The 25,489-nt window shown below is 33.8% G+C and overlaps 1 protein-coding gene across 2 annotated transcripts; it reads left to right on the top strand.

Annotated features, from left to right (window-relative positions):
- The first annotated feature begins 935 nt into the window (after positions 1-935).
- On the top strand, positions 936-21,005 carry LOC109172563. Of its 2 annotated transcripts, XM_019321740.1 has the most exons (15): positions 936-947; positions 15,405-15,737; positions 16,379-16,417; positions 16,519-16,572; positions 16,706-16,769; positions 17,035-17,093; positions 17,550-17,674; positions 17,773-17,832; positions 18,235-18,293; positions 18,779-18,858; positions 18,964-19,002; positions 19,531-19,593; positions 19,716-19,763; positions 19,889-20,017; positions 20,476-20,523. In XM_019321740.1, exons 2-15 carry the CDS (start codon positions 15,423-15,425, stop codon positions 20,521-20,523), a joined length of 1,182 nt encoding a protein of 393 aa, XP_019177285.1. In that variant the 5' UTR covers positions 936-947; positions 15,405-15,422. The 2 variants fall into 2 exon arrangements, with proteins under 2 accessions (XP_019177285.1, XP_019177284.1); XM_019321739.1 differs by lacking the exon at positions 936-947 and having other exon boundaries at positions 15,276-15,737; positions 20,476-21,005.
- The last annotated feature ends 4,484 nt before the right edge of the window (positions 21,006-25,489 follow it).

Below are 25,489 nucleotides of genomic sequence, written 5' to 3'. Positions count from 1 at the left end.
CTTAATTTGTCTATTTTGTAATGTTGTATTACAAAAAATTAATGTTGTTATGAGAAAAATGTGATGGTTGATTTTTTTTTTTTTTAAATTTAAATCATATTCAAAAAGTACTAAGATGTCACATTTTTTATTATATATATAAACTCTGTTCGTGCATTGCACAGGTAGAGTACTACATAGATTCACAGTATGGTTTGTTGATTACAAATATTGCCTATAAGAAAGTGTTTGATAAATTCTACAATAATTTGATAAATATTTGTTTCATTTGTTAGAGCCAATGTCTATATGCAATGTTTTTCCTAGAATTCTTCATTTAGTAATTTTTAATTCCTGTCTATGATATATCTTTGAACGACAATTATTCTATTTTTATTTTTATACCGCGCATCGCATGGGTGGAGTCAAGTACAACATCTATATCAACCACTAATGTTGTATATCATGAAGTTTTCAATAAGTTTCAATTTCTATTTTGTAATTTCAAAATTTTAATTTAATAATGTATCCAATTATTCACACAATTAGACAATAACTTGATAAATATCCATCCCGTGCATCACACGGGTACTTTACTAGTTTAAAATAATAAGGATATCTGTATGTATTGATAACCAATAACTAAACAGAGAATAATAGAAAAGTACAATAGAGATTTACAATACAATACTATCATTAGAGTCTTAACAAAAATAGCAAATAGCCAAATAAGAGTTCATTTTGCTATTTGCACCACTTGGTCAAACCTCATTTATGAGGTATAATTAATAATTTTATAATTCAAATTTAATTACAAAACACTAAATAAATTTAAAAAAAGAAAAGAAGATGTAGCGTCAACTTCTCCGTGAGAAGGCAAGGGACTGCCTTCTCACGGTAGAAGGCAGTCCAATGGGTCGCCTTCTCACCGGAGAAAGGCGACCCAGGTATCTTTCTTTCTCTCTCTCAGGCGTGCCATTATAGTTTTCTTCAAGCTCTGTAACAGGAATCTAAATTACCCCATAATCAATGACTCTTGTCTCCATTGTTCCCCCTCCCCATTCCACCTTCCCTACTCATCCTCTCTCTGCTCTCCTCTGTAATTTGTCTCTTGCCATCATTTCTCTGTCTTTTTTCTGCAGCTTTTGACCCCTCCAACCCCAGACACTACTCGATTATCTCTGCTTCCCACCGCCCTCTCTCTATATAGCTATGGATGCCTATGGCTTGCAGAGGAGAGACAGGGAGATTACCACTTCTAACCCTTCTTTCTCCTCCACTTTGCTCGACGCTATTTATCGCTCCATTGACGGCAGGGGCCAAGGGGAAGAAGAAGATTTGGTGGGTTTTCGAGATTCCATGAGGAAGAATAAGCAGAGTAACTGCTCTGTGATTAAGGGCAGCTGTAAAAATTGCGGCGGGGTTTCGGCGGGCGTGCATGATTGAGAAGTGGATGGAGCATAAGCTGGGCTAGCAGGCGGTGGTTCACCGGAAGTCCACGGCGGAGGTGGATAGGTAGACGAGGGCTTGGAACTCTAACTGAGTCACTTCTCACCGGAAAATGGCAAAGGATTTTAGTTTTCTTTTTTTTTTTTTTAAATTATAATTAATAATTTGATTTGTAAATAAAAATAAATAATAAATATTAAGGTTTGATTAATGAAGTGGTGCAAATAGCACTTTTCTATTTGCACCCCCTATAAAGCTATTACATTTACTAGTATTTTCACCATGCGATGCACGGAATAGAATTGTTGGAATATACTAAGAATATTTAAATCGATGTATAATTATTTAAGAGTTAATTTCACCAGAGGTCGCTTATAGGATTTCTATTACCATCATTAATTATCCCTAATTTACCATAATTAAATAATTTGACCAATTATAAAGAGAGATTATTAAAAAATGCACGGGACAATTTTTTAATTAAAAAATTTAAAAATTCATTAATAAAACATAAGGTTCTCATAGTTTTTTCTTAGAAACTATTTAATAAAGTATTTTTTTTAGAAATTGGTGGGCCAAACCGCCTACGGCTGTTTGCGGTGGATATATCTCAAAAAAATACACAAATTCAAAAAAACATTTGTCCAAAACGGACAACCGAGTCAAAAGTTATGCATTGCCGAACTTTTGACACTTCACAGCTTTTACCCATAATTATTGTACGAATGGGAAAGTAGAAATCAATATATTTTTATTGGGAAGAGAGATTTTTTAGGAATTGGGCGGGAAGTTAAAATTTCAGGATTTTGTTTTTATATATAGTATAGATTAGATGTGCAAAGAGAATTGTATTACACTATTTTATAATTTTAGAATAGAATTTTTACCCAGAATTATTGTACGAATGGGAAAGTAGAAATCAATATATTTTATTGGGAAGAGAGATTTTTTAGGAATTGGGCTGGAAGTTAAAATTTCAGAATTTTGTTTTTATATATAGTATAGATTAAATGGATAGTGTAAATAACAAATAGGGTGGTGCAAATAGAATTATCCTCTAATAATAATTGTAACTTAGAAAATTTACTTTTTTTGTTTCTTTCCTAATTTGAATTCAAACCTTGGATCTAGCGTATCATTACTGCCGCTCCAAATTAAGGTTGTCAATAGCTATGCTAATCCAGCTTTAAATGGAATTAAATTCAAAGTTCAGCGAAATACATGTATTATTATTCCAAAGTTTTTGGATTTATAGAGGAGAATTATTAGGGGGATTCTCAAGACAAGAAGAAAATTTATCCGGTCAACTGGGACGAAGTTTGTCAACCTAGAGAGAAAGGAGGTCTCGGTCTTAGAAAAGCCTCCCAATTTAATGAAGCCCTTCTTGCCAAACTCGCTTGGCAGTTATGTTCAAATTCTGACAAACTTTGAGTTAAGATAATGAAGGATAGGTACGTAAAGAATGGGAACGTTTTATCTTATCCAATGCCATCGAATGGCTCGTGGGCCTGGAGAAGTATTATCAAAGGAAGGTCCACAATAATAGACAATGCTAGTTGGAAGGTCGGCAATGGACACTCTATCAATTTTTGGGAGGATTGGTGGGTAGGGCCTAAGCCGCTAATTCATGATACTACCATCAACATTCCTGACAATCTGGGCAACTGGACTGTGGAAAAATTTATCCTGCATAATAGGAACTGGGACATCCCAAAGCTACAAGAGATCCTCCCAACTGAAGTCGTTGACTCCATAGGCGCAGTGCCTATCCCGAATAACACTCAAACCAAGGACTCCATGGGTTGGACTAAAGGAGAGAGAGGTATGTTTTCAGTTAAGTCTGCTTATTATTGCATTGCAAGTTTCAAAGAGAAAGATGAAGATTGGAGGTGGCTTTGGAAATTGAATTGTTGGGAGAAGATCAAAACTTTCCTATGGTTGATCCTGAAGGGAAGGCTTCTCACAAACAAAGAAAGGCAAAGAAGACACTTAGCAGAATCGGCGTTGTGTCCTTGCTGCGACAATGGCGAGGAAACTCTCCGCCATCTTCTATGGGACTGCAACACGGCCAAAGTCATCTGGAGGCTGACCACATCACCCTCCCACTTTGGTTTTCCCGTGTTTCAAACCATAGAGGAGTGGATCAAGGATAACTGCTCCAACACAACAAACTCGACCCGGACGGCAACCTTCACGCTCACCCTTTGGGCCAGATGGAAGGCCATAAATGATTGGGTCTTCAACAAAGTTAGAGTGTCACCGATGGATACTGTTTCGTGGGTGGCAGCACAACGCAGGGAATGGAGCGACCTCTCAAAGGTTCCGTATACTCTCAAAGCAAGTGCGTCTTGGGTCTATTGGTCGCCCCCTGGGCAAGGCTGGAAGAAACTTAACACAGACGGGGCATGCAAACAGAACTCTGGCATGGTCTCAGCTGGAGGGTTGGTTCGCGATGATGTAGGAAATTTGGTTTGGGGGTTTACGACAAAGATTGGTAAAACAAACAGCTTCATGGCAGAGTTGTGGGGCCTAAGGGAGGGTTTATGACTCTGTCACGAAAAGAAGATTACACGGGTGATCGTAGAAATGGATTCAAATGTGGTAATAGACCTCATGAATGGTGAAAAGGATGAAGAAAAAGACTATGGCACAGTGCTTACTGATTGCATGGATATGACGCCAAAGTTTGAAGGTATTGTTTTCACCCACGTCTTCAGGGAAGGAAATGCTTGCGCCGATTTTTTAGCAAACTTGGGACAACACCAAGATTGGGGCACCTGGGTGTTCAGTGATGCAATGGAACACTACAAGAAAAATGCACATAGACAACGGTTAATAACCGTTGTCGTAGGGGTATAATTTCTGTTGTTGAAGCCGGTGTTGTTGTAAGTCCCGCGCATAGACAACGGGTTTTTAACCGTTGTCTTTTCTAGAAACAACAACGGTTTTTTAACCGTTGTCTATTAAGTGTTGTTGAAGCCGGTGTTGTTGTAAGTCACGCAAATAGACAACGGTTAATAACCGTTGTCTTTTCTAGAAACAACAACGGTTTTTTAACCGTTGTCTATTAAGTGTTGTTGAAGCCGGTGTTGTTGTATGTCACGCACATAGACAACGGTTAATAACCGTTGTCTTTTCTAGAAACAACAACAGTTTTTTAACCGTTGTCTATTAACTGTTGTTGAAGCCGGTGTTGTTGTATGTCACGCACATAGACAACGGTTAATAACCGTTGTCTTTTTTAGAAACAACAACGGTTTTTTAACCGTTGTCTATTAAGTGTTGTTGAAGCCGGTGTTGTTGTATGTCACGCACATAGACAACGGTTAATAACTGTTGTCTTTTCTAGAAACAACAACGGTTTTTTAACCGTTGTCTATTAAGTGTTGTTGAAACCGGTGTTGTTAAAAGTCACGCACATAGACAACGGTTTTAAACCGTTGTCATTTCTTCCAAAGACAACGGTTTTTGACCCGTTGTCAATTCAATGTTGTTAAAACCGGTGTTGTTAAAAGTGATGCACATAGACAACAGTTTTTAACTGTTGTCTTTTCTTTAAAAGACAACAGTTATAAACTGTTGTCTATTGTGTGTTGTTGAAATCGCTGTTGCTAAAAGTCACGCCCATAAACTGTTGTCTATTGTAAAATAGACAACAGTTAAAAACCGTTATCTCAACGGTTTTTAACCGTTTTTAACCTGCTTAAATTTTACTCATACAAAAAAATCAATTTATCCATTCACCATGACAAAGTGTAGTTACATAATTTTGCACAAGCTAATAAGGTTCAAAATAACAAGTCTAAATACTTCCATGACCAATTCTAATTATCATCCAAGTCATAATACTACAAAAAACAATTCCACGAACCAATTCAAGTCTAAATAATCACAACGTTCTAATGATCAAATCATACATAAACACTAGGAAATAAGCACTCCAAATAAACGAAATAAGATAACATACTGTTTGTATCATTAGCTATTCACGAAATTCACCATCATCTTCCACCATGCGTCTAAGTAATGGAGGCTTCCCTTCATCGTCATCCCTTAGGAAAAGGTGTCTGCGTGTTCTCCTGAATATCAAATGAATCACATGGCCTTCAGTTCTGCATTGATATGTGAAAACATGAAATTTATGAACAAAATGAAACTAAAGAAGAAACACAACCATTCCTTTACTGAGTAAATACCTGCTCTCTTGTCTTTGACATCATTTCTTGCCTAGTTCTTTTTTTCTCATTATATTCTCTGAGGCATGATTCAACTCCTTAAAGTTCTTTGTCTTAGATTTTTTGGAGTTGGTTTTATTATCTGTATCTGAAGGTTCAGGCTTCCCAAGGTTTTCATCAAAAGATAGGGATAATAAAACCTGGTAATAACCACCTAAATTAGAGATGTAGCATTTGACAAGCTTTTCTTTTCAATGATGTAGTTCTTAACACATTTTTCTTTTTAATGGTGTCAAATTTGTCACATAAAACACACTAACCTCTATAGAATCAGGATGCAACTGGCAATCATGAGTTTTGACAAGGTTTGCAGTCATTTGAACAGCCTCCACGGTAACCTCGCCACCATGTTTCCCCTCATTTGTAAAAAGTGACTTAATAGTTCCACATCAAAGTTTTCTGTCAACAACCATGAGTATATACAATGAACAAGAAGATGTCAATGAAGGCCAACAGCCTAATACGAGTACTAAAATATTACAAAACCACCATAATGGAACTACATCTACATTGATGAACATGCATGACCAAGTTAAAAAGTTAAGTTGAATTAGGAATGAAGCAGTAAACAACTGTAGAAAATATTTGATAAATTTATTACGACTTTGTTTCCTTAAAATTAAGTTAAACAAGGATAAAACATAGAAACACTGTAATAACCCATGCCAAAAACAGGAAAACATGAATATTGTAGAATGCTCATTCACTAAAAAAAAAATTGACTAAAGAACTGTCTTTCTTAGACTTCTAGGGAAGCGTCATTGGTGCAGGTTTCATACTTCCAATTAAGTGATAAACAGAAGTATTTCGTTACTATTACAAGTTCTATGCTATGGGCATATTCAAGAATCAAATCTATCCTTAGAGTCTTGTCCCTTAATTCACCTTGAGGGATCAAATTAATATTTTAGAGCATTGCAGATAGCAAAAGAAGCTACACCTTTTTATCTGAAGTTCCATGATTAGGTCATTTAGACCACCTTTCTTCACCAAGTCATTGTGCACAAGAAGTGTTTCCTATAGAGGAAAACATTTACAAGGTCAGGATACCACACAACATGAGATGAGCATTGCAGATAGCAAAAGAAGCTACAAAAGCAAAACTGTTGCACCTGTATCTCTAAAAAAATAACAGAGAATGGGAAGGTGAATGCAATGTTTCCGAACAGAACTGCCCGACATAGGGAAATTAAAGCTTATATACTATGTAGTAATAACTTGAACAGAACAGAACTGCCCATAGTTTCATTTCTTACCTAAAATTGACTGGACAGCATCGAGGTAAGAGCCATGCTTGTTGGTGATCCTCCCGTGTTGATCGGTGAGTTCATAGCAGTTGCAGAGAAGAAATGCACTGGTAAGGGTCACAAAAGCAAAACACAACATAGTTATTGGGCCAGCAATCCACCCTAGTTGAGCTATACTCCATGCTAATGGCAGAACTCCTGACCCTATCACTGCTGTTATAATATGTGCCAAGGCAGTCCACTCATTTCTTGATTTTTCATGGGGAGAAAAAGCCATATTATTTCCCAGAATTAAACTTCTCCTATTAGAGACATTGTTAGGGTAAGTACATCTACATTTTAGGTAGATGTAGATTAAGTAAAAGATTCACCCCATAAGCATAAATAAATACAACAAATATAAATTAATTATTTATGCAGTGTACTTACCCTAACAATGTCTCCAACCTGAAGCTTCTTCCAAGGAACACTCAACCATTTCTGATCTCCATAGATGTCTACAAAAGTATTATTAATTGATATGTCATTCTGAAAACGATTCTTTTCATAATTACGGAAGAAAAAAGAAGAGATGGAGTGTGAGCATTTTTCTTGAAGCATCAAAACTGTGTGAAATAATGAATTGGAAAGTCTGGAGAATGGCAAAGAAAAAATAGAGAATAACAAGACATGCAGGAAAGCCTACAGAGATACCAGTCTTGGTTCATGATTCTTTATTTTACAACATGTTTGAGTGAGACTGACACTTAAACTTTAAATAAGTTCTGCTGGACTCTTAGGTTTCTAACAAAAAATAAAATGCAGGCAGCAAGTACTTTCATAACCTAGTCCCATGCCTCTTTTATAAGAGAAACAAGAAGCACCAAAAGCAGAAACACAACCAGAAGATTCCCCTCTGTTCAAACTCAAAGTCTTAAAAACACAACTAGAAACACAGAACCCTCTTTCAATTTATCTATAGTTTCTAGAACTCTAGAAGCAGGTGATCTGAATCCACATGCCAAGAGAAGCTTTATTGAAGATTACCCCAGCATGGTAATCAAACTAAGCTACTCAGCAGATATAGGAGCCTTGCATCGGATGAAAAACAACGTCCACCACACCAACTATACTTAGAATATACCACCAGTCCTAATAGTTTAGAATCTACGAGTTCAACCAAAAATATCACATACATTTGAGATAGAAAGGAATGAACGAAACTCACTTGTGACGCCTTTACAGTTTCAATATCTCCCTATATAAAGCAGATAAAGTCAATAGATCTGACCTGAGTTTCGGTAGCCCTAACGAAACTCACTTCCGGGGATTGGCAAAATACCATCCTCTTGACCCGATTGCTCAGTAGCCCTAACACCCAATTGCTCAGTAGCCCTAACACCTGCGCCAATGTTAGGAGAAAGAGAAAGAAATGGCCTTAGCTTCAGTAGCCCTAACACCTGTGCCAATGTTAGGAGAAAGAGATAGAACTTACCTGGCTTTAGCCTACGATTGCTGCTGACGGAGAGAGCTTCAGCCTGAGCCTGAGGCGCCAATCTGTGGATAGGTGAAGTATTTTGGCCAAATTAAAGGCCAATTTTGACTAAATCGGGCAATCCAAAACCATTACCGCCAAGTTCATATTTGGTATAAATTATAATCTTTTATCCAATTCTTTTTAATTTTGAGTTAAATTTAAATTTAATACATGAACACTTTTAGTATTAAAATATACTATTAATTAGAAGATAATAATTTATAAAATAATTTAGTTACGTTTATAAATTTTGTAGGAATATATATGTGTGTGTAATTTATACCAAATATAAACATTATGCAAATTACAAACTTTGACTAATTATAATAAAAATATAAATAATAATTAATTTGGCGCCAAAAAACAAATTAAAGTTTTGGTGGGAAATAATTTACAGACATCAATAGCGAGAGTAACAACATCTTTCGTACCAATAGCGAGAGTATACTTTTAAAATAAGTATAAAAGTAAAATTTCGTCACTAGATCATAAACCTTTAGCTAGAGTAATTTTTAACCCTCACAAAAACTATGCAAATAATACATTTAGTGAGGGGTTTTTCCACTCGTCACTAATTTTTTGTCACTAAAAAGTGTTTTTCTTGTAGTGATATACAGATAAATAGAATAAGGAATTTTGGGATTAGAGTTTAACATTTGAGTAGTACAACAAACCAGTAGCGAGCAGAGACGGAGAAGGTGACGAGTTGAGCATGGATGAGGCGGCAACGGCGGCGGACATTGGAGGCAGCGACGGCAGCGGACGTTGGAGGCGACGACGGCACGATTACGGCGATTGTAGTTTTGTTCGACTTCGACTTCGGGACGGACGGCGATAGAATTCACGAATGAATATTAAGTTTTTTGGCATAAGTGTTTTAATTTGTTTTGCAAGGAGGGAATTGAATTATTTTATTTGAGAGGGAGGGAGATTTTTTGCGAAGTGTGCAAGTCTTGAAAGTTAAAATTTAAAGAATAACATATATATCTAATATATATCTAAAGTCAAAATTATTTTGAGTTTTATTTTTTTTTTTTTTTTAAAATAACATATATATCTAATATAATAAGCAAAATGACAAAAGTTTTATTTTTATTTTATAATAAGTCTTTATTTTTTTCAAAATTAAATAAGTATATTCACGGTTTTATCGAAAACGGGTCCACCATAAACTGGGTATATAGGTACAGAACGGGGTAAGAAAATAGTCATTTTATTACCGGGGGTACTAGGCCCAAAATAGTACCAGGTATATAGGTACAAAACGAGAAGTAAGAAAATAGTAACTTTATTACCCGGGGTGCTAGGCCTAAAGTAGAACATATAAAGCCCAAAGTGCATGCCAAGGCTGTTGGGAGCGGGTCACAATAATATTAAGACCAAAAATGAATGTTTTGATAAAAGTAAAAAAAAAAAAAAAAAAAAAAAAAACTAAAAGTGAACTGTCACCTATAGGTACAGAACGCGAGATTCATAGATTTTTATACTGTTGATTCATAAATTTTATACTGTAGATTTATAAAATCTTTACTCTAGATTCATAATTTCTAAATCGTAGATTCATAATTTAAATACAGTAGATTCATAATTTGAACATAGAGTTCTGTAATTGTGAATATAGAGTTCAAACATACCGCCCTTAACCATTCCACACCATACCGCACCATTATGAACACCACACCGCACCGCACAGGGCCGTTCTATGACATGTAATTTAATGAATTGAAAATAAAACTTTAATGAATTGACATTGAAATTTTGGTGAATAATTTTATATTTAAATATGAACGAAAATATAACTATAAAATTAACTTTTGAATTGTATTATTTCTTTGTTAAATTTTTATGCATTATATTTGGACAAAAAAATTTTAATTACATTTTTATTTTTGTTCTAGATCTTCTAAACATCTATTTTCATCGCGTAACAAAAACAATGAAGGTCCAAATTATAGTTAAAAGATAAGGGGTAATACTTTAGTAAACAAGAGTTGGTGTAGCTTGGTGGGTTTAGTGTTGTTTGTTATGTTAGAAGTCATGGGTTCTATCTTTCTTGGTGGCATCCTTAACATATATTTTATACAATCATTGTCTTGGTTCTCATAGACAACAGTGTTAATCATTGTCTTGGTTCTCATAGACAACATAGAACCAAACTCGTTATATCTTAGATGTTGCACTTAAGTACATAAGTGTTGGTGTGGCTTGGTGGGTTTCATTTAGTTTGTTATGTTAGAAGTCTCAAGTTCTATAATTCCAAGAGGCATCCTTAACTTATTTTATAAAATCGTTGTCTTGGTTTTCACAGACAACACATAAGTAACCCAGTTATATACCAGATGTTGCACTTTGGTACAAAAGAGTTTGTATTGTTTAGTTGGTTAAACCTTAATTGTTATGTTTGAGGTTATAGGTTTGATTCTTGTTGTTAACATCCTTGTTTATATTTTATACAACTGTTGTCTTTTATAAAATAATGATACAACAACGGTTGTCGTTGTAGTGTTGTGTATTCAAGTGCTATTAAAGACAACACATAAATGACAACGGTTAAATAAAACCGTTGTCTTTTATAAAATAATAATGCGCAAAGACAACGGTTTTAAAAAATCGTTGTCTTTGTAGTGTTGTGTATTCTAGTGCGCTTAAAGACAACACATCAACAACAACGGTTAAATAAAACCGTTGTCTTTTTCAAAAAAAGAACGCACAAAGACAACGGTTTTAAAAAACCGTTGTCTTTCTAGTGTTGTGTATTCTAGTGCGCTTAAAGACAACACACCAACGACAACGGTTAAAAAAACCGTTGTCTTTAAAAAAAAAAAAACGCACATAGACAACGGTTTTAAAAACCGTTGTCGTTGTGGTGTTGTCTTTTCACAAAATGCACAAAGACAACACACTTATAACAACGGTTAAGTAAAAACTGTTGTCTTTGACAAAAGTGTTGCATCAAAGACAACGGTTTTGGACCAAACTGTTGTCTTTTATACAAAAGACAACACTTTTCTTAAAAACTGTTGTCTTTCTAGTGTTGTCTATGTGCATTTTTCTTGTAGTGGAAGGTCTAAAGGCTCTTCTCGCCCGCGATGCCGAGGGAGCTCTCACGCGTAGAATACGCTAGTTTCGAGGCTTAGCCTCTCTTTCATTACCAAAAAAAAAGAGAGGAGAATTCTTAGGTTTTGTTTCCAAATTTATTATTATTATTTAAAATCAAAGCTTGAATATGCTGCCATATGACAAGATTGAAGAAGGAAATTAAGTTCAAAATGTTGCTCCATCATATATTTGAAACGTAATGTCGTAGGCTATTGAATAAGGAAAAAAGTTACTTCTTAATTGAACTATTACACAAGAGAGGATTACACAATCGGATAATGGCTATGAGTTTTTATCATCATTCAAAAATTGTAATTTTTTTGTGTAATAATAAGTACTTGTTCTAATAATTGATATCAATCAATTTATAGTTTTTAATAAACTAAAACCCGTGCATGCTTGATCCTAATATATAACATTGGTGTGTACTCTATTTTGACAATTCCATTATAGAATAAGTGCACTCTATTTTGACAATTCCATTATATTTTTTTTAAACACCCAAATGTTGATACTACTTTAATATAAATATATTAATATATTATAATAATAAAAGTTAATTTTAGCGGATATCCTTTGTTTTATTATTTTTTTTTAAATTCAAAATAAATTTAGTCTCAAATTATTATTTTTGCTATTTAGTCTCACATGTACGATGGATTCCAACCAACACGTGGACCGATAAACCGTAGTCGCTTATGAGTGACGTTGAGATTCGAACCCATGACCTTTAGTCTGGCTCTGATACCAAATTAAAGCATGTGTTCCATCTCAACTAAAAACCTAAGCTGATAGTTGGATACACATTAATGGATATATGCTCACAAAACTACCATATTTTGAACACTTTTAATTTGATCATTCTGATGACTTTTCCGGTAAATCATATTTTAGGTAAGGGTATTTTTGTCTCTTCAATTTTGTTATTATTTTTCAAATCAATTAATTCTAGATGTTCATTGTCTTTGATAGCATTTCCAAATCTAGTCATAAACAGTCATTGTTGCCATTTACACACCAGACTATCATATTTTGAATACTTTTGATCATTTCGATGAATTTTTCCAGTGAAACCCTATTTTAGGAAAAATATATTTTATGATGGCATATATATATTTTTTTGTTTGCTCTATTGCTATAGTAGATGAGTCAAAGAATCATGGGCTACAATAATAGCGGTGAGACCGAAGCCAACTGAGTAGTGACATCCTAAGCTTTTCAACTGTGTTGCAAAATGATTCTCTCGTATTCGCCTATTCGGAGGTCCTCACATACTCGGTATCGCCATTGACGAAGGACGATCTAGGCTATGTTGAAGGAGATGAAGACAAGAGTCGAGTGAAAGAGATGATGCAATCCACGACTAAAGAGATGAAAAAACAAAAAAAACAACTGGAGCATAAAACAAAATAAACAAAAAAGACAGAAATGCTCTTGCCTAAAATAGTGTTTTCACCTGAAAAAAGTCATTAAAATGACTAAAGTGTCAAAAATATGATGTGTTGAGTTTTTAAATGGCAAAATCGAATGTTTGGACTAAATTTGAAATTGTCACCAAAGATAATGGACATCCATTGAAATTAACTCGTTGAAAGACATAAATACCATTGTCTAAAATAAAGTTTCACCAGAAAATTCATCAGAATGATCAAAATGTCCAAAATATGATAGTTTGATGTGTTAAATGACAAAAAGCTAAAAACAATAGTCTTAGACTAAATATGAAACAATCAAAAAAAAAAAAAAAAAAAAAGAACATCCGATGAAAATAACTCTTATAATAATAAAAGTCACATGAGATAATATAAACTTACGATATTACACATCATATTTTTGTGAAAATGATGAGTACGAAATACACAAACACCATTCTAACCATGATTTGCGTTGTAAAATAGACTATTGATATAAATATTTGTTTTTAGTGTATTACAATTTTTTTTAATGTAATATAAATTTATTTTTAACGTATTGTCTAAAATTAAACTTCTAATACATAAAAAATTAATATTTAGTCACCCTCATAATTTGCCTTATTCTGAAGTAGAGAAACCGACAAGAGTGTTTCCAAAAAAAAAAAAAAAAAAGAAGAAATCGACAGAGTTTAACAGAGACGTTATGCTGTGGAATCGTGCCCAGCGTGCATCATGGGCATGGTAACGGTGCCGTCAAGCACCATTATTTTCCTCTTTTTTTTTTTTTTTTTTTTTTTTTTTTTTTTTTTAAATTTATTTTCAGACCGCTTCGTTATAGAAACATATATTTACAGCTTTGTGTTCATAATTTCATAACTATACATTCATAATTCAATAACTGTACATTCATAATTCCATAACTGTACATTCATAATTCCGTAATTGTACATTCATAATTCAATAACTGTAAATTCATAATTTTCGAAGCTCTATGTTCATAATTGTAAGTTCATAATGTCAGAGTTCTATGTTCATAATTTCATAACTGTACATTCATAATTCCATAACTGTACATTCATAATTCCATAACTGTACATTCATAATTCCATACTATATATTCATAATTCCATACCGAACATTCATAATTTTCGAAGCTCTATGTTTATAATTGTAAGTTCATAATTCCATAAATGTACATTCATAATTCTATAACTGTACATTCATAATGTCATAACTGTATATTCATAATTTCATAACGAATATGGCGTTAACGCCGTTTCGAACAATTTTTTTTTTTTTTTTTTTTTTTTATAGTTAAAACGGCGTCGTTTTCTTTAGCGCAGCGCAAATTATGCTGTGCAACCGAATGCACCTTGCAAGGTGCATACGGTTGCAAAACGGCGCCGTTTTGGTTAAAAAAACGCGCGTCCCACTTAAAAAAGAAATCAGGTTCGATTCCCGGCAATAGCATTTTTATATATCCAGAAATTCATAACTATATAACCACAATTTCATAACTATATATCCACAATTTCATAACTATATATCCACAGTGAATGAATGAAGTAAAAATCCACAATGAATGAATGAATGAAGTAAAAAAATCCACAATGAATGAACTAAATATCCACAATATATGATTAAACTAAATATCCATAAATTCATAACTATATAACCACAATTTCATAACTATATATCCACAATTTCATAACTATATATCCACAGTGAATGAATGAAGTAAAAATCCACAATGAATGAATGAATGAAGTAAAAATTCACAATGAATGAATGAATGAAGTAAAAATCCACAATGAATGAACTAAATATCCACAATATATGATTGAACTAAATATCCACAATGAATGAACTAAATATCCATAAATTCATAACTATATAACCACAATTTCATAACTATATATCCACAATTTCATAACTATATATCCACAATAATGCTATTGCTGAGAGTCGAACCTAATTTTTTTTTTTTAAAGTGGGACGCGCGTTTTTAATCAAAACGACGTCGTTAACCGTATGCACCATGCGCATGGTACATTCGGTTGCACAGCATAACTATTGTTAGCGCCGTGCGCATAGCATAATTTGCCAGTTAAACAGGCTTTATGATCAGGGCTTTTGATTGGGCTTTTTGGAGGCATATTTAATTTCTAATAAGAATCCGGCCCAGATTTGTTCACTTCTTATATATTAATAATTCAGAATTCCCGCGCGTGAATCATACTACAAATCAGCGTATTTATCACGCGCTTCTAAATAACGCTAGCCCCCCAAATATATACCCTTTCCGCCTCGCTAGGTTCTTCCACTTTCCGGTTTCCGCCATCTCATTTTAGCCCTTTCCAATTCAAATTCGCAGCTCGCAGCCAACTAACCCCCTCTCTTCTACAACCCTTCAATCAAACCCTTCTCTCTCTATATCTACACTCAGATACAGACACACACACTTTCTCTCTCTATATCGACAATGAAGAGAGGTGCAAAGAGAAAGGGGAGCCAGAAGGACAAAGCTCCTGCGGAGGCGAAGGAGAAGAAGACCACGAAGAGGAAGCAGCAGAGCAAATCCGCGGAAGAGAAGGAAAACGAACCGGAGCCGGAGCCTAGCCAGTCGGCGGAGGAGCAGAGCCAATCTGCTGCTCAGGAGGACAATGACAAGGAAGAGCCTAGCAAGTCTTTGGCTGAGGGCGAGCCCAGCAAAAAACCTACCAAGCCTCGAGCTAAACGAGCTAGGACTTCCAAACAGGACACTGAAACCGAGTACTTCCCCGAGAAGCGCAATTTGGTATACATATTTCGTTTTCTCTACTCGCGTTTTCCTCCAGTTTCCATAGTGTAGGGTTGTTTTGAATTACATTGGGGTGATTGCTTTGGATTTGAAGTTGTATTTTTGATCTGGTGCTTTGGTGAGGACGCTTGGTTTTTCTGTACAAAGCGAGCTGTTGCAGATGTGTAATTATGTGCGAGTATAGCTGCATATTTAGTTTCTTGATATCTTTATTGGAACTGTATGGGAGGAGGTTGCTAGATACAAAATCAAATGTCTCACTTAGCCTCTAATTTAGTTTATGTGATTCCAATTATAGAGGAAAGAGAATGAATTACTGATTCAGTACTGTAAATGCATACATTTGCTCCTAGAAATGCCTTTGTGTATAAAACAAATTCCTTGTATTATGTTTTCTGAATTTGTTTTCTTATTGTCTTAAATTAAAAGTAGCTGAAGCTCTTTTTGTAATTTCTGTTTTATCTCATGGGTATTTTAAAAAATATTTTTGATTGACCAGTTACCAAAGTATTGCTTTAACTGGATGTTCTGAGAAAGGCTTTGGCTAACTGCAATTCAGCATTGTAGTGGTGGAAACAAATTGGTTCAGTTGTGGAAGAATCTCAAGTTTGCTTAAATTTTTTATTCTGTGTTTGCAGGAGGATCTATGGCAACAAGTTTTCCCTGTTGGTACTGAGGTTTGGTTCTGATAACTTTCTTATCTTCAACAGGTATTAGATTGCACAATGCTTCTTGTTTCACTCATTGTCTTTGATTCTTTGTGTTTCCCCCTTTTCAGTGGGATCAGTTGGACATGGTCTATCAGTATAAATGGAACTTCTCAAATCTGGAGGTTAGTAGATTAATGTGCAATAAATTTTTTGTTTGTCATGTTGTCTAGAAATTCATTGTTTGAATTTTCAATTGCATAGTTGACACTATATAGAGTGGATAAATGAATTGAATTTGTGTGTGCTTAATAACAGGAAGCCTTTGAAGAAGGCGGAAAGTTATATGGAAAAAAAGTCTACCTTTTTGGCTGTACAGAACGTAAGTGTCAGATGTTCCTTAATTTCATTTTTTAGATTGTAGATAGTGCACAGAATAGCTTTCCAGTCAATTGAATTTATGCTTTCTATCCGATGAACGAAAATATTCTGCAATGATATTCATGTTGTTTTCATTGAAATCCTGTTACACTGTATGCATTATTAACAACATTATTTCATCATTTGCAATAATGCATTCTGTGAGTACCATATATTGGTTTCTTGCTATCAATTATCTTATTCTAATTCCTCTTTGTTCATTGCAGCACAATTGGTCTCATACCAAGGTCAAGCAAAAGTTACATGCATACCAGTTGTGGTTGCTGTAAGTTCCTAAGCTTTTTATATTACACTTGTCAGGCTCTGAGTTGTCTTTTTGCTGGTTGTGTTTTGAACTGTTCTAAGTTTCCTACATGTGTTATGGCATAATGAATAATGCAATTTGATGTTTCTTTTTATCATTAACATCTTATCTGGAATTCTATATTCTTTGCAACTGCAAGTATCTGTCTTCAATAGTTATCTTGTTCTATTGATACCATTTTTCTAACATCCCAAGGTAGATGCTATAAAGATATTCAGCTTCGAAGCTCTGTTCATATGATTCTCTACTTTAAAGTGCATAAATATATGTTTGAAAATTGTAAAGCCAATGAATTATGTATTCCTCAATCTATTGGAATGCTGGACCACAAAAGAAGACCGTCATATATATCATAATTTACTGCATTTTAGTATTTGGGTTTTCCTCAATTCTCTTTCCACATTTCTTCTTGGACAGGTGGTTTCACCTTTTCCACCTTCAGACAAAATTGGAATAAACTCTGTACAAAGGGAAGCTGAAGAAATAGTGCCCATGAAACAGATGAAAATGGATTGGGTTCCATACATACCTTTGGAAAATAGGTATTGTCATCTTTTGTTCAATCCTATTAAAAGGATTCCTACCCAATATGTTCCTTTTTCAAAGCAAATGATTCATTTCAATTTTCTTATTCCTTCAGGGATTCTCAGGTTGAAAGACTCAAATCCCAAATTTTTATATTGGGTTGTACCCAAAGAAGGTATAGTTTCATCCTACATTCAAATTCTGTTTAGAAAGTTTATTCTGTTGGTTTCAACCATCACTATTTTTGGGTGAACCTACAATGCTTTTTATAAACTTGGGTCCATCTAAAGATTTTATTTCACCTTTGAGTTTCTTTCATTTTACTATTTTAGCGAACAATTTTTGGGATTGTTATGCTTCCATGTAGTTTATCATTTTGTAATTAGGGTGAACACTTCTACTGTTGCTTTTGCTAACATAGGTGTTTCTACCAAAATTAAAATTTGACTGCTGAAAACATGTGTTAGTTCATCTTCCCCCTTTCCTCTCCCTGCTGAAAACAAAACATGCGTAGCACAAATTTTGGCCGCCAAAGCACTCTACTTATATGATTAATGCCTCTTCATTGTTTTCATAGGGCTGGCCTAAAACATTTGAAGTTGGAGCGTGTGAAGAAGTTTGAATATTGCCTACCCTGTGAGTCACCATATATTCCCATGCTAAAGATATACTTTTTTTGCTTCTATAACTGAAGTCAGCTTTCTTAGGAAAGACACCCCACTACAAATCATAGTAGCTCTAAGTCTGCTTCATTTCATCATTCACCCATGAAATTCTAATGCCTGCACAACTTGTATTCTGCTATTTTTTTTATTACTATAAAATTTTTACACAGACCATGTATGTGCCTTCTACTGTATTGATCGTCATTGATAAAACCTAGCAACATTGTGTGTCACTTCCTAATTGGCCCGTGTTTTTTTACTACTGTCATGAAATCATGAATATGGTTTAGAATTTCTGCTGGCTAATTATAGAACAAATGCATTTGAGTCAAGTATGTATTTATGCCAATATGCCATTTCTTGAAATCATTATATCAGCAGCTGTCTATGGGCTGTTCTTTTTAGTGATCTGCTTCAATTAGAAGTTCACTGACAATTTTCAATTGTCTTTCACAGATTTCTACCAGCCTTTCAAGGAAGATGAGCTTGAACAGAGCACTATTGTGGAGATTATATTTCCAGGAGAACCCAAACCTGTAAGATTTCTTGTAATTCTGAAATAGAAGTGCTACAGATATTAGGTGACATTTTTACTATATATTTCCATTTTGTTTATACTTTATAATGGGGCTTTCTTCCAGGTTTTCTGCGAGTTTGATTGGGAATTTGATGAAGTTGATGTAAGTGGCTTAATCACTTTCCCATCCCTTCTCCCTCTATTTGTGATTGGTTCAGTCAACTGACTCTTAACAGAAGTTCCTATACATTTTCTTATTTTAATTAAGGAAATATGCCTGCATGAAAAGTATGTTTTAGGTATTCTCCAGTATAAGACTTTGATACTTGTTTATACTGTTATTACAAATATTTATCATTTGAAACTTTGAGAGGTCTCTTGACCAATGGCCATTATTTTCTAAAACTTAGGTGATGATGGAAATAATATAATACTCTACTAAGTTCCTTTTTGGCCTAGTTTGAGCTTATTGGAAAATAGGCTTTTCTGAAAAGGAGCTATTATTTGCCTGTGGAAGTCTTTTTCTTTGTTTAATAATTGGCGTAGCTTATGCTTTTTGGAGTATAAGTTGTGAGCTAACCAAGCACCAAAGATAAACCATGAAGTATCTATTACTTGAGCAGAAAAGTGCATGTATTTCTGTATGTACAAAGCATGTCCTTGCTACTGACTTTGATTGTCGATCATATAGGAATTTACAGACAAACTTATTGAAGAAGAGGAGTTGACGGAAGATCAAAAAGATGCCTTCAAGGTAAACTTATTATTTGCAATAAGCACGTAACACTATCTTGAACTATATGTATTGTATTTTCTCTTGGTAATTGATGATCTTAAATTAGTTTACTTATATATTTATGTTTCTTTTTATATCAGGACTTTATTAAGGAAAAGGTCCGTGAAGCCAAAAAAGCTAACCGTGAGGTATTTGGTTAAAGATTCCTGCAAACCCCACCCTTCTTCCATCTTGCCTTTTTCTATTTCCTAATACTTTCAGGAGAAATATCCTATCTTTTGTGTTTTGAGCACAATATCAAATTTCCATATAGGCAAGGGAAGCCCGGAAAAAGGCAATAGCAGAAATGAGCGCAGAAAAAAAGGCTGCATTTGATGATATGAGATTCTACAAGTTTTATCCTGTGACCTCACCTGATGCTCCTGATGTATCGAACGTGAAGGTCAGAATCATGATTCATATTTTTTTCCTTGTAGGTGTAATTATTCTAGGTGCATTTATGGCAGCATAAATTGGGGTCGTTAAAACATAGTTGCTCTGGGTGTAAATCACAGATTGGAACTGTAAACACCTGATAATAAGTTCGTAGCTTTGATAACCTTTTTTCCATAGAAAATAAAATGGATAACCCAAACAGAACTTAATTCCCTCAACCTTCCTCCTGACACCTTTTAACTATGAAAATCTTTATGCAGTGCTTCTAATCAATATAGCATAGATGTACTAGTTGTTTGGTTTGCTGTTTTCACCTTGAATGATTGGTTGTCTCTCTGCTATCACTCTGCAATTTGTGATCGTTCTTTTTAAAATGTGAAGTAATACCCTGGGAAATTATCATGAAAACTTAGAAACATGCTTCATTCTGACAAGTTGAATTTTGTTCTGTATCTTTTGTTGCAGTCTCTATTCATAAACAGATACTACGGGAAGGCTCACGAAATTTTGTGACATACACCTCCAAGTAGGAATTTAATGGAGGAGATAGAATACCCATTTTGTTCTAGAGTGTAAAACTGATGACTCATCAGTAGCCCAGAGCTGGCCAAGTGCAGTTCAATTGAGCATGTATTCTAAAGTCTAGCTTCTATTACAATTTCATAGCGTATGTACTCCGTAGAGAGAGAGAGAGTATGAAGATGAGAATTGAATTAAATTTTGTTTTCTTCTGGTCTCTAGATTTGATTACACAACATTGATGAATGATGATGTTCTTAAGCTTAGTTTTAGGCCGGATTCTGAAGGTGAGTAAGTTTTATTTCTCAGCATTCTGTAATACTTTGTCAGAGAATTTGTTATTATTCCTCAATCCTCCTAAGGCTAAAGCTGTTGGCAGCAATGTACTATTATTAACATTGTACTATTCTGGTGTTGCGCTGTTGTAATACACATTTTTCTTGTACTATCTATTCAGGAGTTCAATGTGTATTGTCGCAAGGTTACGACGGTAGCTACTCTCTAGGAATGTTATTTGTGGTAAATAATCCATATATGAATGTAGTTTCAATTAGTATGTGCGGTAGAAGGCCGGATTTGTGCTAGCAGGAAGGGTATGTTATTAAACATGATATGCCTATACTTCAATGCGTACATAAGCTTTGTTATAAATATTATGAATTTATTTCACAATAATATATATGATTATATAATTTAGTATTTATATTTATATTTATATTTATGGACATATAAAATAAATATTATAGACATTAATAAATGTTATTAAATATAATGTATTGTTGATACTATTATTAATGACTTAATTTGCAAAATAATATTGGGCCGGTTAGTGGCCTAAAACAATGTTAGCTCACTGTTGCCCAGTTGTTATATTGTAGCATCTGAGTCCATCTTGTGGTTCTATGTTCATAATTACTGAATTATATGTTCATAATTATAAAGTTATATATTCATAATTATTGAACTCTATATTCACAATTACAGTATTTTATGTTCATAATTTCTGAATTATATGTTAATAATTATAAAATTATATATTCATAATTTTTTACTTTATATTCACAATTATTGAATCCCTATATTCATAATTATAGAATTATATATTCATAATTATGAAGAGTTTTGGTGGACACGGTTCTATAGCATAATTTGCCACTGTAGCTGCCGAAACCAAGTTTGCAAGTTATTCTATAGATTTAGGATCAAATGTTTACAATTTACATATTAAATGTTTATAATTTGTATTCTATATAAACACACAATTTTTAACATATAAATAATTTTAAATATTGTACACACAATATTAATAATTTAAGATTTGATGACCTTGAATTATATTCACAAATTCTCTTCTATAATTATATTATGTATTTGCCTTAGAAACACAATCTATATTTTAAAAATTTCCAATTTTAATATTAAAAATACACCATTTATAAACTGTTTAAACCAGAATCTACATCCCATTATAACTAATTCAACCAAGCTTCCCGGTATTCTTCCAAACTCACAGTTGAAAAAGGGCGGGAAGGGTTTCGGATACTTCTCTCGTTTTCTTCACAATTTCATCAAAATGTCTTTTGTTCCCAAAATCTTGTGAGATTGGAATGCGAATTTAGCGATTTTAACTTCTTTTTTTTTTTTTTCCCCGAAGAAAATCCGAAGCGGATGCAGGGGATGGATGTAATAAGTAAACTGCCAGCAGAAGTGAAGGAAAGGATTTTGGAGTGCTTGTCTTTTCGAGACGCGACCAAAACTGTTGTGCTCTCAAAACACTGGAAGAATGTTTGGTTTCTGCATGAGCGGCTTGTGTTTGATCCGGAGTTCTTCGAATGCTTCTCCGCAAGGTACGAAAATGATGATGATGAGAAAGAAATGACTCAGATTAGCGCAATACACGATATTTTCTTCCAACGTGCTGGAAACGTTAAGAAATTTACTCTAGACATTGTCGGCCCATCGGATCCTGTGCCCCAACAGTATGATTTAGATCTGTGGTGTCGTTTTCTTTCGAGAAGAGGTATATAGGAACTTAAGTTGTTTATTTTGCGTTCCCATAAGCTGCCATATTATATATTCTTGTGCCGGACAATTAAGCAACTCACTCTAGGCGGTTTCAATTTCGATTTGCCGATCCCTCGCCCTGGATGTATATTTCCCAGCCTCACTTCATTAGTTTTCTGCAGTGTTCAATTCAGTGATAACGTTAAGGGAATTGGCTACACTATTCATAATCTTGAGGAGCTATCTTTCTTTAGTTGTGGCAACAAATCTTTTACCCTAGACTGCCATAACCCAAAATTTTCTGTACCATCAAAATTTGATACCTCGAATTTTATACTTGAACGGACCATCTCAACAGTGCTCTGATACCAATTTGTTGAGATTAACCAGAACAAGAAAACAATACTCTAATGGCAAAAAGGGTAAAAAAGGCAAGATTTACGTGGTTCGGCAAAGTGCCTACATCCACGTAAATCTTGCCTTTTTTACCCTTTTTGCCATTAGAGTATTATTTTCTTGTTCTGGTTAATCTCAACAAATTGGTATCAGAGCACTCTTATTCATAGTGATGGTGATAGCGGTGACACAACCCCTTAGGGATACAACCAATATATTTATAAGCATCTAATCCCTATACAATAGGTCTACCCGTTTCACTCCTACTCCTAGTATGAGACAAACTCCTATTCCTAATCCATATATGAGACAAACTCAACAAATTCCTTGTTAATTTCATCATCATGGTTGTTGTGTTGTAGCTATGTTGCTGTGATGTAACAACGGGTACAAGACTTATGCAGGATCCAAACAGTTGCATTATTAAACAGGATTTGAAGATTCTTAACATAATCACGATTGTCGGGTTAGGTGGATCTACACTTGAAATGCTTTTGTGAAAATGTTGCTTTCAAAATCTCCTACACTAAAGAAACTTCTCATTATTGTATATGCTGATGATAACTCTGAAGATGTCACTAGCCGCCTAAGGGAGTTGTTGGTTTTTCCTCGTGCATCTCTGAAAACAGAAGTTGTTTGCATTGAACGAAAGCACAATTTGTTTTTATTGAACAATGAACACGACGCCCGACTCCTTTTTACTAGTTGAAAACAAATGTTTTTTTTTTAACCTTGTAGGAATTTAGTATGATGAAGCTAGCCCCATGGGTTCAGTTTGGTTTGGATGTAAAGGATGATGGACCTTGTTGGAGTAGACTCCAAGAATGTTCTTTTTTTTTTTTTGCAAATGTTAGTTGTACTGGATTTTAAATATGCTGCTGGTGTTTCTTATGACTTCTTTTAGAACTACTCAAGCATGTATCGGACTCATATATATATATATATATATATATATATATATATATATATATATATATATATATATATATATATATATATATATATATATATATATATATATATATATTAGCCAATAATTGTGATGATTTAAACAGGAATAAAGAATATGTTTGTATAATTTTTTTTTGAAAGCTAGTGGTTCTATTACATTGTAGTATCTATTCTAATTATATGTTTGTATAATTAGTTGCAATAATAACTTGTACATTATACTTGCTATACTGTATCCTTACAAATTTATTTCGATTTTACTCTTCGTTTTTTAAGTTGTTAATGATGTTAAATGAAATAACATGTACATCATGCTTGATGTGTTGGGTTAGGTATTTCTATTGTCTTTTCTTTATTTGCTTAAAAAAAAGTTAGATTTAGTAAAACAAGTTTAAGGTTAAACTGGGAAACGTAATAGTTTCATTCTCCCCCAAAAGGTTGAGGTTGAATTCACAACCCCAAAGGCACCCCAGCCCGACTGCTGTGTTGTTGATCTCTAATTAGAAAAATCTCTGAATTGGGAGATTCAAACTTGGCTTGTGAATAGTAATTTTCAACACTCCTGTAGAAGTTGGATTCCAGTAACTAAATAAATGAACCTGTCTCAAAATTGGTGGTTGAGTAGGTAAAATATAACTTTTATACCTAAAGACATTAAGACACCACATCTTGGTTGAGCCTTTAGTTTATTTCTCATTTGTAGTTTGCAAACACTATTACGACAGGACTCAATCTCAATACACACCCTTAGGTATTGCGGGGTTTCTCGTATCCAATAATAATAATAATCCTTTATATAATAAAGCTATATGGTTTGGGAAATAATTAATGTTACAATTAATGCCACAACCTCCTTTATTATAAAAAAAAAAACACAACATTTAAAAAATAAAATAGCTATATATTATATAATCATATAAAAAATATACTTTTGAAAAATAAAATAGCTATATATTATATAATCATATAAAAAATGTGTTCAATTAGAGTTTAAATTTACACACACAAAATTTGAAATTTGCTTTCCAAATGTAATTATCTTAGTTATTATTTGTATTGTGAAAATTATAATATAGATGAAATACAATTAAGAATAAATCAATGTAATTATGTAAATTATCTCTATAAATTTATTTGAATATGCACATAATTAGAGATTATATTAACCGTGCAAAATTATAATTATAATTAGGGGAAATTGCATCTTTGGTCCCTGAGTTATACCCAAGTTCCGATTCAGTCCCTGAGTTATGACTGTATGCATATTTAGTCCCTCAGTTATGAACAAAGTGGCGTATTTGGTCCTCGGCCGTTAAAAGTGACGGAAAATTTTAAAAAAATTTAAAATTTGACGGGTAAAGTAGGAAATTCACATTTTATTCTCCTTCTTATATCAAAACCACTTTCACAACATTATTTTTCACTTCTTAACCTCTTATTTCATGATTGTTCAATTTTAAAAGCATTTCAATAACTTTAGTATGACTTGTTAGGAACCTAGCTCTCGTATAACAAACTTAAGACTTAGCACAAAAATAAAGAAACATTTGATCATTGTCTTCAGACGTGTGAAACACACTATTCTATCAATTTTCAATTTTCCTTACTA

This window comes from Ipomoea nil, unplaced genomic scaffold (assembly GCF_001879475.1).
Source record: "Ipomoea nil cultivar Tokyo-kokei standard unplaced genomic scaffold, Asagao_1.1 scaffold0418, whole genome shotgun sequence".
Lineage (NCBI taxonomy): Eukaryota > Viridiplantae > Streptophyta > Magnoliopsida > Solanales > Convolvulaceae > Ipomoea > Ipomoea nil.
This window is presented reverse-complemented; position numbering and strand designations above follow the sequence as displayed.